Source organism: Siphateles boraxobius, unplaced genomic scaffold, assembly GCF_051911475.1.
Source record: "Siphateles boraxobius isolate OS27281-9 unplaced genomic scaffold, OSU_SipBor_1 19, whole genome shotgun sequence".
Taxonomy (NCBI): domain Eukaryota; kingdom Metazoa; phylum Chordata; class Actinopteri; order Cypriniformes; family Leuciscidae; genus Siphateles; species Siphateles boraxobius.
The window spans coordinates 25,726,741-25,743,531 of record NW_027508799.1 but is presented as its reverse complement, the minus strand read 5'-3'; the positions used below and the strand labels follow the sequence as shown (position 1 = coordinate 25,743,531).

The window sequence follows — 16,791 nt, the reverse complement described above, 5'->3', positions numbered from 1 at the left end:
CAACACGTGCTATGCATAGGGCACCAAGTGCTGAGGGGGCACCAAAATTCGCTTAATCAAAAATCAATCATCATATCATAGTCATAATAATTATGGTGATATTATTTCAGTATAGAAATATTATTAGGCACTTTTTAGGGATGTATATAACAAAACAGGTGGAACAAGAGTATTTAATTGCTCTATTTGGTTGGGCGGGGGGTCATAAAGGATCATAAAGGAATTATGCTTAGGGCACCAAAATGGCTAGCAGCGGTACTGCATGCCCTCATTCTCTAAAAAAAAGTTACAGTAATTTATGTCATAGACTACATTAGATATGGGTTATAGGTTTCCATCACTAAGTAATAATGAGTGTCACATACATGGTTTGCTTTTAACTTGCATAAGTTTTGTGCATGCATGCCATCAGTGGCAGGTACACGAGTGTCAAATGCAAAGGAGACAAACTGCAGTTCTGTAAGAGCTTGTAGTTGAAAGAAAGAAGGAAAATAGATAGATAAATAGATAGATAGATAGATAGATAGATAGATAGATAGATAGACAGACAGACAGACAGACAGACAGACAGACAGACAGACAGACAGACAGATAGATAGATAGATAGATAGATAGATAGATAGATAGATAGACAGACAGACAGACAGACAGACAGACAGACAGACAGACAGACAGGTGATAGATAGATAGATAGATAGACAGACAGACAGGTAGATAGATAGATAGATAGATAGATAGATAGATAGATAGATAGATAGATAGATAGATAGATAGATAGATAGATAGATAGATAGATAGATAGATAGATAGATAGATAGATAGATAGATAGATAGATAGATAGATAGATAGATAGATAGATCATCTGTCTTTGTTTCCTCTGGTTTTCTGACATACAAACACAGTTAGGCATATTCATGGACGTAATCATAGATGTTAGAAAGGTTTTACTGAGCAGACAAATTAATAGAAAACAAGGAAAACATTTATCTTGTGTTTTCATTAACAAAAATATCTATACTTGGTCTATTTTCTCACCTGCGTTAACTGCAGCAGTACACTCAATCTTTCACCGAAAGTACGTAAGCAATATGCATATACTGTTTAAATACTCATTACTTAAAAAAAGCAAAAAAGATATTTCCACTAAAAGCATTAACAACTAAAATTCCATTTTAGAAACAAAAGGTCAGGAAAATGTGGTCTCATTTAGAAGAGATAGCTTGTTATTCTGTCCCTGCTTAAACTGTCACGTCTTAAAGTGATCGGGCAGAGATGTTGCATAACACATTGTTGGGTGCAATTCATGGAACGCTATGCCTCTTCATAGTCATTCTTATTTTTCTGGAAGCCTTTTCCCCGCATGTAGAGATGGAGGGTTTTTAGCTCATCCATGACCCTCTCCTGGATATGCACATCACTTAACTGTAAGTGGTGAAGATAGAGTTTATAACACACACATACATACACACACACACGGACAAGTTTAATCAGTCTTTCAATAGTTCACTTACCCTCTCATTGGCATTCTTCAGTTTTCGTAGCTGTAAGATAGCAAGCTGTTTTGGTTTCATTTTTTCCTCCGGAATCTGGATAGATTTGAATTCCTTCTGAGTAAAATTGGCCATTATATACTAATTATTTACTAATATTAAATATATATTTATTTAAAATATGTACAAGAATATTTACCTTTATGGGGGAAGTTCCAGCCTTTTTATATAGCTTATTACATTTCATCTGAAACAAGGAAGAGGGAGTAAAGAAATTAGTCAGTTGTTCAGTGCGGCCTAAGTGAATATCCTAAGCTTAAGAAATGGACTTTGTTTAGAAGCTAAAACAACATATTGGTTCAAAATGAGGTAAAATGCTATATTGCTAACCCTGATGGCCAGCATGAGGCCAGAATGAACGTCAAAGCTGGTGAAGTTCTGCTGCATGCTGTTACCCATTACCCATAAAAATTTTTTCCCGCTATATTTTTTTCCTCTAAGATTTAGCTATGTGATATAATCACTCAAAGGCACAGTGATGTAACATGACATGGTTAAATATCTATTCTGAAAATATAATGTGCTGACCTTATAAACACAGTTTCTGAGTTGATCCAAAATGTGTATAAGCTCACGATGGTAGTTAATGTCTCCTTTGGGATAGACAGATGACGTCCTCTCTGTCTCAACGAGAACCTTTTGAAATAGGTCGATGATTTCTAGCAGGACACAGCTGTGAAGATTTTTCTGATGAATGAAAAAGATACAGTTCAGTTTACATGAAATCTGTGAAACCGGATGCCACCAGAATTGTAGATGGGATGATAGTATACAGATAAAAGTTTCCACGTATTGGAATTAAGTCATATATTGTGAAGCTAAAAAACTGAAATATGTGACATATGACATAGAAATCAATTTTTTATAGTTTTATCAAGATTGTTGCTAAAATTCATGCGGCCCAGAACAACATTTGTATGGGTCGGGCTTCTTTTATGGGTTAAGGTCCAATTGTGTATTATATAGGACCTGATTGAGCCCCACCTCATAACACAGCCCCAGATTGATTTCTTTACATTCATATTACTTTTATATTGATGTTTTCATTCAGTAACTAGATTTATGCAGACTGAATATGAGAGTATGATATTCAATAACTTATAATATGAACTCAGACAATGCCTCTTACCATTTTCCGTATTTTGTCAAAGGAATTGTGCTTCAGGAGGATGTTCTCACCATCTGCAGCTACCTAAGAGGATCATTCAAACCATCATATATTGAAATATTCAAAGTCTCCAGGGCATTTTCAAAAAAAAAAGTGTTAGTAAACTGATTCTTCACATGAACACCGTTGCAGCCCTTTGTTGCACGCAAGATTATTTCCATGGCCATATCATTCTCACTTTGTACTGATTTTGTTATGTGCATGCAGTTATTTGGCAATTTGAGTTCTAACACAAGACTGATAGTTGGATCAGAGTACTCACCACATCTTTGCTGACTTGCTCGGCTATTTCTGCCACCATGTTCAGATCAAAACAAGGTCCCTCTTTGATGCAGTTTTCATTTTGGAATACCCCAGTGCATTCATGTACCGGAATGCCAAGAATTAGGATAAGAACAAAATATTGCAAAGCACTAGCCATATTCTGTCCCCAAATTCCTAAATGAATGTTTCTGAATGGAGGTCCTGCTTATAGACCTTTCTTATTCTTTTCTTCCTTCTTTTGCCTTCGCTTTGGTCCTCACCTTTTTATTTACTCTAGTTTCCTGGTGACGTCATTGTCCTTTCCTGCTTTTCTACCTTAACCGTTCAGATCAAACGATGATGTTAGACTGCGAACTGTAACTTAATCCATTTTGGGTTATGTATCCAGTGGGGATCATGTATGGGTTTAGATTGTCAGTGGAGAATGCAAGGTTTTCTGGTAGCTTCATGCTTTTCGAGGGAGCTTAAATAAAAGAAAGTCACCACAAAATTGTAATACAACTCTATAACGAGGTCATGACATTTATGCGGCTCGAGGATGTCCCAGATTCTTAATCTCTACCCAAACCACAGTCTTGGTCAAGGAAAGTTCATTGGCAACATAAATGGCACCATGATGATGATACTTACACAAAAAGCAATTAGAAATAATTTAATATTGAATTTGCAGGTTTGAGATGCTAAGGCTAGACTAAAAATCTTTCTGACCAGAAATGGAACGAGATGACTGATCATCTGATTAGGTGATAAGGGGTCACCAACGGAAACTTAGGGGGAATTGAAATCTAGGCCACTTTCCAACATATCATCTCAATCTTTTTTGTTTTTGAGGTCAAACGAGGCTTTGGTTATTACTTTGTCATGTTATAACTTGATTTTATTTAAATGGACTTACTCTTGTTGTTATACGATGGTTCAGTCGAATCTGTCTTGGAATCTGTCTCACAACCAACAATTTTGCCACTAATAAAGTTTTTAAAAGTTAGTGTACTTGGTAATTAAACTCAAAGCTTGAGATGAAATATGAGATGAGACATAAAAAACAATGAAAAATCAAGGTAAACATCACTTATGAACATTTTAATTGTGCATCTTTTCAAATTATTTAACTCTATTTAGGGATAAAAATGGCTAGCTATGAAATTAGCCTTGGCAAGACAAAGACGTCAGCTATTTTATTTAAAAAATCATTTCCTCTAAATTTAATAAACACAATACATCATCTGAAATGTTTTCGCAAATGATATTATAATGGAAATGTTTCAGAAAAATGAATTCTACAGTGATGCAAGTAGGTCCACTTGTTAGTGGACAAATTAAATAAATATTCTTGTATTTATCTAAGTCTTATTTCCTCGGTTAACAGCACATTCCAACTAAACTTTCGATTATACTTGCCTTTAAAAATGAATTTTCAAAAAGCAACACACTGTAAGATGTGGCGTGCAATCCCCACACCCAAGGGATTTCCAACTTCTGTTGTCATGCACTCAGCATATCAAATGAGAAGAGACAAAGGAATATAGGGTTGGGGAGGGGAAGGGGGGATTTCCAGAGAAATGGTGTTTGTCTTATCCTCACTTCATCAGCGTTTACCCTGTTTCTTTGAAATGTAGGTACATGTAAACAGGAAGAAGTTTGAGCTGCTTAAAAATGATAGGAATCTCAACGTTTCTTTTATGTACTGGGCCATTTAAAAATTTAAACATACATCCTAAATCAAGGCTCACTGGGTTTAGTTACATCCCAGCCATAAACCATGATTTGCTATTTGATCTGGACAAAATCTGAGTAAAGCAGGATGAGTCATCAATATTGTTTGGTCAGTTTCTGCAAGAGAAAGACTGTAAATTTGAAACATGTATATTTATCAATCTTTAGTCAATGTTTAGAAGTACACTAGCATATACATGACCTCAAAGTTAACACACATGGACCGAAAGCCACAAAAGCCTTCTTTAAAGGATCATATTTCTATTTCTTCTCTGTCAAATGACTGAGGCGAGCAGGACGAGGATTTTGCCTGGATGCCTGGATTTTACGTTGTGTTTTGTTTATGTTTTATTATGTGTGTGTGCGGCAGTCGTCCGTGAGGGGCTGCCGCCTTTACTTTCATTATGTTTTTGTTTATTTTATTATTAAACTTTGAGAACGTTCAGCGGTTCCCATCTCCTTCTTCCCATAACAACATACCTTGCTACAATGACTTTTCCATATTACAGATGCTGCAGACACTATGAATTAATATACAGAAACAAGGGTTGCATGTGTTTACACATTACTTCACACTACTTTAGAAAACAACACGTTGACAACTTTGCAAATGTATTAAACAGGACAACAGAAATAAGTATATTGCATAAGTAGTTGTACCCTAAACTCTTACAGTACTAAGTTCTTATTTGAAGCACTTTGCAGCCTCAAGTCATTTGGGGTATATGTGACAAGCTTTGCACATCTGCATTTTCAGACATTTTCAAGTTTCTCCAGAGCTGTTCGATTGGGTTCAAGTCCAGGCTCAAGGACATTCACAGAGTTGTCCATAAGCCATACTTCCATTTTTTACTCTTATCTAAGTGCTTGGGTCATTCTTCTGTTGGAAGTTGGGTCATTCTCCTGTTGGAAGTCTGCCATGTCTGAGGTTCTAAACAAAGTGGTCTAGGTTTTTATTATGGCGATCTCTATATTTTGCTGCGTTGAGCTTTCCTTCTACCCTGGTGAGTCCCCTAGTCCCTGTCGCTGAAAAACAACCCCAGAGCTTGATGCTGCTACCACCACACTTTACTGTTGGGAGGGTATTGTGCAGGTAAGCAGTGCTTGGTTTCCTCCATGATGCTTGGAACTGAGGTTCATCAGACCAGAGAATCTTGTTTCTTACAGTCTGAGTCATACCTGCTTTTTTTTGCAAATTCCATGTGGGTTTTCTTGTGTCTTCACTGAGGAGAGGCTTGAGTCTGGCCACTCTGCCATTAAGCCCGGATCGGTGGAGTGTTGCAGTGATGTTTGTCCTTCTGTAAGTTTGTCCCGTCTCCATATATGACAATGGAGCTCAACTAGAGTGACCTTCAGCTTCTTGATTCTCTAAAACAAGATCCTCTCCATTGATTGCTCAGTTTGGTCTGGAGGCCTGCTCTAGGAAGAGTCCTGGTTGTTCCAAACTTCTTCCATTAAGGATTATGGAGGTTGCTTGCTTCTGTGAACCTTCAATGCAGCATTTTTTTTGTATTCTTCCCTAGTTCTGTGTCTTGACACAATCCTGTCTATGAGATATACAGGCAGTTATTTTAACTTCATGGCCTTGTTTTTTTGCTCTGATATGCATATTGAGCTGTTAAAGATAAAAAGAAGCTGTTAGACCTTTTATTGAGCAGTGTGTACTTCTAAATTCTAAATCATACCCATTCAAATGAATTTGCCACATGTTAACTTGAAGTGTAGTAACTTCTCAAAGTTGATCTAAGCAAAATTGGAATGCTCCTAAGCTGAATTTAAAGTGTCCCAGAAAAGGGTAAAAGTTCTTATGCAATGTATTAATTTCAGTTTTTTTATTTTTAATACATGTGCAAAGTTATCACAATTTAAAGCATTTTAGCATAAGGCTGCAACATAACAAAATGTGAAAAAAGGGGTGCGAATTTTTGAATCAACATCCCAGAATAGCAGTTTTTAATATATATGCATATAATCTTGTATATATATATATATATATATACAGTATATACAGTATAAGTTTATGCATATGAGTTACTTTAGAAATAGAACCTGTCAGCAAAAACCTAGAAACTTACCCTATTTCTCAGGTATTTTGGAAAGTCTGTTGCCGTATAGCACTGTGGGGAAGCTATGCAACACCTTTATATTTAGGCACCATGCAGACAAACATATATATATTGCTGCAACACAGATGCATGCAAATGGGTCTGTATGTATTTGTCCATTTCTTTAAAAAGGAAATGAAAATGACATTGTATGATATTTAGTAGTTTATTTTGTTTTGTGCATCTGTGAGAACTTTTGATACTGTTAACCTCATTAAAGTGAAATAAACTGACTGGACCGCAGACAGTGCTGTCTGCAGTGTTTTTCGAAACTGTGGTGAGAGCTAGCATGTGTTGAAATGGGTAGTTTCATGACTCTAAAAGCAAAAGGCAAAAGATCCATGAGGTTTTCAGTGCAAAGGACATCTCTTGGCAGCAGTAAATCATGGATGCTGTTCAAGTCTGAGTATGACTGTTATCTAAACTCTCATTCTGCTGGTTGGTGGTCAATGCATCATCAACAGTTAAAACCCCTTTGCTGAGAAATAACACTTTCGTCATCATTTCTTCTACAGTGAAAGCTGGTCCTCAGTGTAAGGTGCTGGTGTAATCACCCAGCATTTAAGCTTAAATATCATGACTGGTCAACTAGCCTCACCAAAAAGACCATGCTGGTTGACCAGCTTCATGTTTTGCTGGTGAAGTGCATGGCCATGCAGTATAAGCCAGCTTGAAACAGCAAGGAAATTCACTGTGTCACATGCTAATTGTTATCCTGAACAGTGTCTGTAAAATATACAAAAGGCCTTTCATGATAAGGCGTCGTTTTTCCTGACAGTCAAACAAACAGATACATTTCCAACTTTTTTTAAGGAAGTCGTGGTGAAACCTGAAATTAATTTATTGTTTGTGGTGTGTAGTTGCAATGTGAAAGACAAGCTTTGCTTACATAAACAGATGGGCCCAAACCTGTTTAACGACATTTTTCTTTTTTGCCTGGAATTCCCATAAGTATTGTATAAGATTTGTATTTTATTTCACATGCATGTAGGTCACTTGACAGTCTTTTAAATTGAAATAAAATAGTGAAGGAAGAGATTGTGCTATGTTAACATGACCACTAGTGGGTTACAGTATTAAAAGGTATACAGATACAAAATGTCAAATCAAGTGGCATCTGCAAACAAATGATTCTTTTCTCGAAATTTACTTCACTCATCTTATAAATTTTAACCAATGAATGTCAAGTTGTTGTTGTTTTTTTACTTGAAAAGTGTGCATGGTCTGCTGTCTTTAAAAACGGCACATGGTTTGATATTTGTATCTAATACAATAACATTCTTTAACATCTTTAAGTGCGACATAAGTGTCCTTTTCCTCAGGGCTCTATATGTGTCGACTTTGGTGTCTGATTTCAAACGTAAAATATGATGATGAAGTCATGATTTATTTTGCTTTCAGTAGCACTTTAGTCTGTAGTGTGACATTCAGAGACGTGTGTGCTAAGTCAAATTTCAATCAATGAAACTGATGACAAAGAGTTTCAAATCCTGGGGAAGAACAGGAGACATTACTGTGTAGAATAGAAACATGTCTTGGCATGTAGACTGGCATATCTTATAAAGTCAATTAAATCAGCACATGCATAATTCAAAAATATATTTTATTTAGTCATGGACCTTACAACTTTTGCTATGTAACTAGCAAGTGGTTTACAGTGATTTTTTCAAATAAATAAGAACAAATAAATACTGTCAGTTTGAACAATTAGTGCACACAATTTGTGCACAACATAAGCTTTATAAATAGAATAAATAACACTGATTTTCCACCATCCTTTAAATGATGATCAAGATCTACTAAGACTTCTGCCTCCTGATGCTTTTGGCCTGTCGTCTCCTGCGGTCTTTATTCTTCAGGTTTCTCATCTGTGTTGCTTCTCTGTAGACACGCTTGAGCTCAAACAAGGCTTTGCGCTGGATGATTGGGTCATTTTCCTGTAATTCCAAAGCATTTAATCAGTGATATGTCTTTATAATGGCATCTTATTGATTCTGAGTGGACGCAAAGTAAAAAAGTGAAATTTACACTCTAACTTGTATGTTTTAGAATTGTATCAAGCATAGTATATAGCAAATATAGTGTGCATTGTAATAGAAAACGTAGTGGCCCACAAACCTTGATCACGCACTTTTAGAAATAAATCTCCTTTCATGGGGGCCCTTTTAACCATGGTCACATTCAAAATGTATTGAAATATCAGTTCTAATTAAATGCTTCAAATGTGATGGATAAAATGTAGTGGCAATATGAGGCAAATATTCCTGCCACTTTTTAGCTGTGCTAATTTTGTGCAGATTTTCTTGATTGTCCCTATGCTCATGGTCCAAAATGAATACAAATGCAATTAAAAATCTGCTTTGGTGTGTAAATAAAATGTTACCCACCAGTTGATGGTAAGATTTCAAGGAAGAATATATATTATTTTTTTAAATATTACTTTATATTTCTTATTGTTTTATGACCAGTTTGTTTAGGGTGCAGTAACATTTCTCAGTTACCTGGCCATTGGCAGGTGTGAAAAAACATACTTTTATATATCCATATCTATATATATGGATTTTGAAGCAAAACTTTTGGTGTTCAGTGCTTCTTGGTGTCAAGTTTGGTTTCACAGAATCTGAAACTGCCACCTCACCTTAATCGCCCATAGGGTTTCTGCATATGTCTTGAGCTCTGCACTCTTGCCTGGGAAGTAGTTTTCTTGCAGATTTTTCAGATGCTCTTGAACATGTGCCAATCTGTCTTTTGTAGCTTCATCCAGGCTCTCGTTCTGCATGCGAGTGAATATCCTACTGTATGTGTCCATAATGATGCTCATCAGTAGATTCTGTTCACTTTCCTGCCACACAAAAAACACACACATGAGCAAAATGTGCAGTCAACACAGGATATCCCATATAGGATGTATCAAAACAATATGCCCTTTGGTTTAGAAAGGCTACACTGGTATCTTTTCAATATTTTAGATCACAAAGGTGCAAATACCAAGCCATTCTGCCTTTTTGAAAGAGGCTATTTACCTCAAGATTCACCTTTAAGTCTTTCAGGACCCGCAGGAAGACAGGGTGTGCGTTGTGTATCTCACGGTCATCTTTTATCTGGAATGAAAAGGACATTGTTTATATCGGTTACTGTTTTAGACTTCAGATATCATTTTGAACTCTTATCTCTTCTCACTTAATCAGATGAATGTGTTTATTATTATTAGCATCTGAAACCCAAACTCAACCTACAGACCAGACATTTTCCACCATGCAAGAAAGGCCCATATGTAGGAGTTTCAGTCTGTATGGATGGTAGACTATACTTCCTATTTATCTATACCTTTATCTATACCTATTAGTTAAGTTTTTTAACTCCTTTTTTTCACTTCCTGGCTATGATGTGACATATAAAGGAAATTCAAACTGGTCTACTTACATAGTACGCTTTCAGCTCATCAATGCTCTTGTCCAGGTTCTCCGGGACGCTGGCCTCGGCATATGTCATCCATCCCAAAGTCATCAAACATACTCCCCAGACAAAGGCCATCATGTGTTGCGCAATCATAGTCCTTGTTAGTTTCAGGTGTTCGCTGAAGTTTGACTTGTATTCCTATCTTTTAAAAGTTGAAGTTGAAGTTACGCTGTTGTGCGACACCCGACTGTTCTCGTGTCCTGGTGATGGTCTGAATGCATCTGTTCAAGTGAATGGGGTATTTATAGTTATGTGTGAGAGTAAGCGAGCAAGCGAGCTGTGATCTAGGTGTGAAGTTGTGTGGCTTTTACAGCCGATGTTTCCTATAAATCACAATGCACCATGATACTGCTCTGCACCATTGAGCCCACCACTCATCTTCTCGGCTGGAATCCCGTGGATGCCACTAGGCGGGGCTGTTGGTGGTTTTGTGGTCTGGAATCTTTCTGGTGATTCAGCTAGGTGTTCGGGCCTTCTGGGCCTAAACGTCAATGCAGGTATGGCCCCTCCAATGATGCGTGTGCATTAATGACTGACAATAGGGAAGGAAGTAGTGGATTTTTCTTATCCTATGGTTTCAAATAATGGCCTTGCACCAAATTTAGCAGCTTTTGAACTTTTACCCACTTAATAAAAGTGGGCATTATTTTCTTCTCTTAATAAATTTTCAACTTCTGCATGCATTGGCATGCAATAAACAGCTCTTCTGTGCAATCTGACAGCTAGGAAATCACAAGTTTATGTTATTTTAGTTAAATAAGACTTTTGATGTAATGAGTCTAAGAGTGATTAACCTTTGTGCTTTATCTCTCTTAGATGCAGTTGGTGGAAGAATTAAAAAAAGTGGACTGAAACATTCACTAGAAGTTCCTCAGAATCACACATGTGACCTGCCACGCTGAGAAAAGATTATATAGATAAAGAAGGACCTTTTTGGCTTTCTGATGTCAGAAGAACTGAGTTGCGCTGTTGCTCATAAGGAGATGCAACCAGCATTTGAGGTTTTAACACTTCATCAGCTCAGCCTTTACACACAGAGAAAGAGAGAGAGTGACAGATAAAGAGAACGAGAAGAAGACAGACTCAAGTGATGAGCAGTGCGAGACAGGTACGGTTACGCAAAGGGGAAGCTACTTTCCTAGTAGGTCAGTTGAGGTGACGCTACATCTAGGTAAGAATATGTATCTAGGAAGGCCATCTGAAATCTGAAGAAGTGTGTCTTGACTTTGCTTAATTTCAGACTGCTATTTTTGTCATGATTAAGCTCCTGCATACAGTTTCGTTATGGTTAAACCAAAAACGTGAATGACAGAAAATCCCACATTTACAATGAACGTCATAAAACGTAGGAAAAGTGTGACTTGAACTCCTATCAGCCGTCACTCAGACACTCCAGACCTCAATGTTGGAGGTATGTCTAAATTTCCTGTACAGCGTCATCGCCGTGGTTGATTTTCCGCCGATGATGAGCGAGTTTGTAGAGAGGTGTTACCCCAGTCTACTCATTATACATCATACAGACCACGTGGAAACCTAAAAGGATATTCCTTCTAAGAACCGTTTACTTGCCATTTTTGTACGGTTTCATTGTTGTTAATCATCAGCTAAAAAAAAAAATCCATATTTTGCCAAATATATTCAATCACCTAATTTTGAAGTTATATTGGGATTTTGGGCCCTATTTTAACGATCTGAACGCAAGTGTCAAAGCGCACAGCGCAAGCAACTTTGTGGGCGGATCCCGGCGCTGTTGCTATTTTCCCGGCAGGATAAATACCTCTTGCGCCTGGCGCATATCTAAAAGGGGTTGGTCTGAAGTAGCTTCATTATTCATAGGTGTGGTTTGGGCGTAACGGGAAACAAACCAATAAGATCTTTATATCACATTCCCTTTAAGAGCATGATAAACGAGGTGCGCTTGTTCCATGGCGCAATACTATTATAACGGCGCATTTACCAGGCGCGCTTCAGAATCGGTTCACAGCCGAGGAGATCGATGTTCTCGTCAGGGCCGTAAAAGAAAGAGAAGTGACATTGGGGATGGGACAAAACCACCCAAATTAGCTTCGGTTAAACATGCATATAATAATTTGGGTAAATGTGTAAGCTTTATGCCTATTTTCCCCATCGTCATGGACACAACAATGATTTCCCTCGTGTTTTAATATTTTTCCTTATAATAATGTATCATTTGCAAAAAGTTAAATGCATTTGTGTAGATGAGAGAATCATCTACAGTGTATGCGCGTTGTTCACACTCTGTATTATGGCCAAGAATGCGCGCTTAAAATAGCATCTGAATGTACGAGCAACGCGCCATTGACTTTAGACTAGGTTTTTTCTGGTCAGTGGCGCAATTGTTTTATAGAACAGCTAAATAGCATGAGGGAAAGTTTGCGCCGGAACACGCCTCCTCTTTGCGCTGAACCGCCCCGGGGAGCGCAAGTGTATTTCTTAACCGACGTGTGTCTGTGGAGGGAAAAGTCCGCTTTGCGCGGGTGCAAAATAGGAATGATACATGCGTCAGCGTACAAAGTCATTTGCGCCGGGTGCAAGATAGGGCCCTTTGAGTGTAAAACAGTAGGAGAATGAATTGTGGTGGTAGTTGGAGGGTTTATCAAATATACATTCTTATCATTCAAAATTTATTCTTGTCAGATGTGTTTTTTTGTGTGTGAAAATGTTCCATTTGACAAGGACTTAAGATGCAGCAGGAGACTAAAGTGATCCATCACTAAGGACGTTTTAAACATCTGTTGACATATGAGGATGTAACCAAATATTGAATTATGGAATTACCTAAAAAAAGACTTGAGGCTTATATAAAGCAACATACATTTCATTACTTTATCACTATGGATTCCCTCGGGATCAAACCCATCACCTTAGTTTTGCTAGTGCAGGGGTGTCCAATCCTGCTCATGGAGGACCAACATCCTGTTGAGTTTAGCTCCAACCAGCTCCAACACACTTACCTGGAAAGCAAAGCCACCTAAAGGCAAGTGTAATGTCTGCTAACACTGCAGTACGCAGGGAAATGGATGTGAATGGAGGAGAGGCTTCACTATGCTAAACAAATGGAACCAGCTGTCTACACGACATGACAGACCATTGCAAGTCTATTTGTCCTTCGCAACAGAAGTAGCACAAGAGCTTGGAGTGCGTCCGAAATAGAATGTGGCATCAGTTTGTGGTTTTCTTGTGTTGTGTTGTGTCGCGCCGCTTCCAAATAGTCATGTGCCTCAACAAGTACCATAACATAATTATAACTTTTCAAATCATTAGCTAATAATTAATTAAAGCAGACAACTGGAGGTTGAAATAGATGGCTTCGACCCATTCAAATCACACATTATCACGTAATTATCTGTGCATTAGTTAACCCATTTGTGGCCAAATTTTTCTGAATGGTCTCATAGTTGTGTTAATAGTGTCCTCTGTGAACATGTTCTGCATTTATTTTCCCCATTTTTTCTTTTCTTTTCTTGATTATTTGAGTATTTGAATTTGCGCAACTATAGTTGCCGAGTTGCAAATATGTTGTATGCACCCCTTCAATGTCAAATTTGAATAGGAGGAGAACATTTGGCATCTAACTCAAAATAACTGCTTTCAACAGGTCAATCTTTATTCATAAACACATTTATTATGTATAACAGTCAAAGAACATTCGATGAGAACCCCAAAAAAGCTGCATCTAGCTTATAATCTCTTGTGTATGATAAACAAAACAAACAACAAATAGATTTGTCTTAAAGTGGTAGAACATAGTGCAGAAAAAAGTGCAGCCATTAAGTTGCCCCAACAGGGCATTTTGTATCAAAAATCTAAAAAAAATAATGAAAAAATATATGAAAATGAATCAATAAAAATAAGTAGAATGAAGAAAAAATTACTTCTATACGTATAACAAATAACAAAATTACAAACAACAGAAATAACAGTGCATACACACAATTTCTTTTAAAAAGACATTCGGAATGGGAAGTTATGTCATACGTGTCCTCCCCTTTTTCTATCTCTCTTCTCCCTCTGTTCGTACATGCATTCAACATGCAAGACAACACCGCATTTCTCACATGAAAAGGAAGTGCGTCCATCACATTTTCGACACCTCATGTACAAGTAGCCCTGTGTTGTGGGGCCCGTGGTTCAAGTTGTCAAATCTGGCAGCCTCACATATTGCAGAAGCCAACACTGACCTTCTTCCATGCCCCTGTGGCCTCATCCCATGGCGCTGGAGGAGACTCTGGGCAAGGAAGGAGAGGAGATCTCTGTCTCCCTCTTTAAATGACCTGCATGAATGGATGGATGAATGAATTTTCAATTGGTGGGTATTGAATTAAATAAATACTTAATGAAAGCAAAAAGCACTAAACAAGACCAATAACCTTGATTTATTAACCTATTAACACAGTATACCCCATTTTCCTTTTTTAAGAATTGTTGGTCCCACTTTATATTAAGTGGGCTTAACCCACCCTTAAACCCACCCTTATATATATATATAAAACAGCTATATAACTATATAACTATAGTTGCCCGTGAGCAAATGCCTTGTAAGTACATACAGTGGGTACAGAAAATATTCAGACCCCCTTAAATTTTTCACTCTTTGTTATATTGCAGCCATTTGCTAAAATCATTTAAGTTCTTTTTTTTTCCTCATTATTGTACACACAGCACCCCATATTGACAGAAAAATACAGAATTGTTGACATTTTTGCACATTTATTAAAAAAGAAAAACTGAAATATCACATGGTCCCAGACCCTTTGCTGTGACACTCATATATTTAACTCAGGTGCTGTCCATTTCTTCTGATCATCCTTGAGATGGTTCTACACCTTCATTTGAGTCCAGCTGTGTTTGATTATACTGACTGGACTTGATTAGGAAAGCCACACACCTGTCTATATAAGACCTTACAGCTCACAGTGCATGTCAGAGTAAATGAGAATCATGAGGTCAAAGGAACTGCCTGAAGAGCTCAGAGACAGAATTGTGGCAAGGCACAGATCTGGCCATGGATTAAAAAAAAATTCTGCTGCACTTAAGGTTCCTAAGAGCACAGTGGCCTCCATAATCCTTAAATGGATGTTTGGGACGACCAGAACCCTTCCTAGAGCTGGCCGTCCGGCCAAACTGTGCTTTCGGGGGAGAAGAGCCTTGGTGAGAGAGGTAAAGAAGAACCGAAAGATCACTGTGACTGAGCTCCAGAGATGGCAAGTCGGGGCTTTATGGCAGAGTGGCCAGACGGAAGCCTCTCCTCAGTGGAGTTTGCTAAAAAACACCTGTAGGACTCCAAGATGGTGATAAATAAGATTCTCTGGTCTGATGAGACCAATAGAACTTTTTGGCCTTAATTCTAAGCGGTATGTGTGGAGAAAACCAGGCACTGCTCATCACCTGTCCAATACAGTCTCAAAAGTGAAGCATGGTGGTGGCAGCATCATTCTGTGGGGGTGTTTTTCAGCTGCAGGGACAGGACGACTGGTTGCAATTGAGGGAAAGATGAATGTGGCCAAGTACAGGGATATCCTGGACGAAAACCTTCTCCAGAGGGCTCTGGACCTCAGACTGGGCCGAAGGTTAACCTTCCAACAAGACAATGACCCTAAGCACACCGCTAAAATAACGAAGGAGTGGCTTCACAACAACTCCGTGGCTGTTCTTGAATGGCCCAGCCAGAGCCCTGACTTAAACCCAATTGAGCATCTCTGGAGAGACCTGAAAATGGCTGTCCACCAACGTTTACCATCTAACCTAGTTTCTTTTGATACTATTATGTCTTTGATACTATGCATTTTATGAGAGAACTACTAGTTAATGTAACCCCAACTATAGTCTCTCCTATCTAATTAATCCTCATTTAATGACTCACACTACATCGCCTTCTCATAAAATGCAGTGTGTTTGTGATATCTATCGGAGTATAAATGGGGACACAAATGGCAAGGCCCACACTTGAGACAGAGTCAAAAATCCTCCCAACGTATTTGGTTCTGATTCTCTGCTTGTAACAAAGTTTATTTTACGATTTAAATTTTGACTACAGGCTCAGGAGTACTGTACAGTCAGAAAGACATTTCCCTCCCACTGAAATGAACATTTCTTAGAATTAATAAACAATTAATTCTCAGAGTGTTCACAGAGTGTTCACGGGACGAACAGGTGGATTGATTGTAATATTAATTTTACAACATGAAGTTGATTCTATTAACTGATCCAAATATTCATAAACAATTATAACAAGTTATGATTGTTTATTAATATTTCTTTAGAGCTAATTTGCTACAGCTTGTTTGAATGACATTCACCTCTTAGTGTGCCAAGTACTTGAGGATGGAATACACTATAGCCTACATGACTTTTTAAAATCTGAAACACTAGGCATCAAACACTTGCTGACTTTGTAAATGAGAAAAACTGGACATCATACACTAAACAAATCAGATCACACACTACCAGACTTTTGAGTCATTCCAAACTCAATAACATGTAGAAACATTGCTAGGTGCCAGATCAAAA

General features: G+C 37.8%; 2 protein-coding genes across 3 annotated transcripts; both read right to left on the bottom strand.

The window, feature by feature from the left end:
* Window positions 1–1,178: 1,178 nt before the first annotated feature.
* LOC143741432 (uncharacterized) lies at window positions 1,179–3,371 on the bottom strand. The gene is made up of 6 exons (XM_077233782.1): window positions 2,982–3,371; window positions 2,681–2,743; window positions 2,080–2,238; window positions 1,691–1,738; window positions 1,513–1,605; window positions 1,179–1,423 (listed from the first exon to the last, which is right to left on the bottom strand). The coding sequence occupies exons 1-6, from the start codon at window positions 3,138–3,140 to the stop codon at window positions 1,313–1,315; spliced, it is 633 nt and encodes a 210-aa protein (XP_077089897.1). The 5' UTR covers window positions 3,141–3,371; the 3' UTR covers window positions 1,179–1,312.
* A 5,049-nt stretch (window positions 3,372–8,420) lies between these two features.
* On the bottom strand, window positions 8,421–10,461 carry ifng1 (interferon gamma 1). 2 transcript variants are annotated; one of them, XM_077233824.1, is made up of 4 exons: window positions 10,225–10,461; window positions 9,825–9,902; window positions 9,440–9,643; window positions 8,421–8,738 (listed from the first exon to the last, which is right to left on the bottom strand). In XM_077233824.1, the coding sequence occupies exons 1-4, from the start codon at window positions 10,351–10,353 to the stop codon at window positions 8,601–8,603; spliced, it is 549 nt and encodes a 182-aa protein (XP_077089939.1). In that variant the 5' UTR covers window positions 10,354–10,461; the 3' UTR covers window positions 8,421–8,600. The 2 variants fall into 2 exon arrangements, with proteins under 2 accessions (XP_077089939.1, XP_077089940.1); XM_077233825.1 differs by having other exon boundaries at window positions 9,837–9,902.
* Between the last annotated feature and the right edge of the window lie 6,330 nt (window positions 10,462–16,791).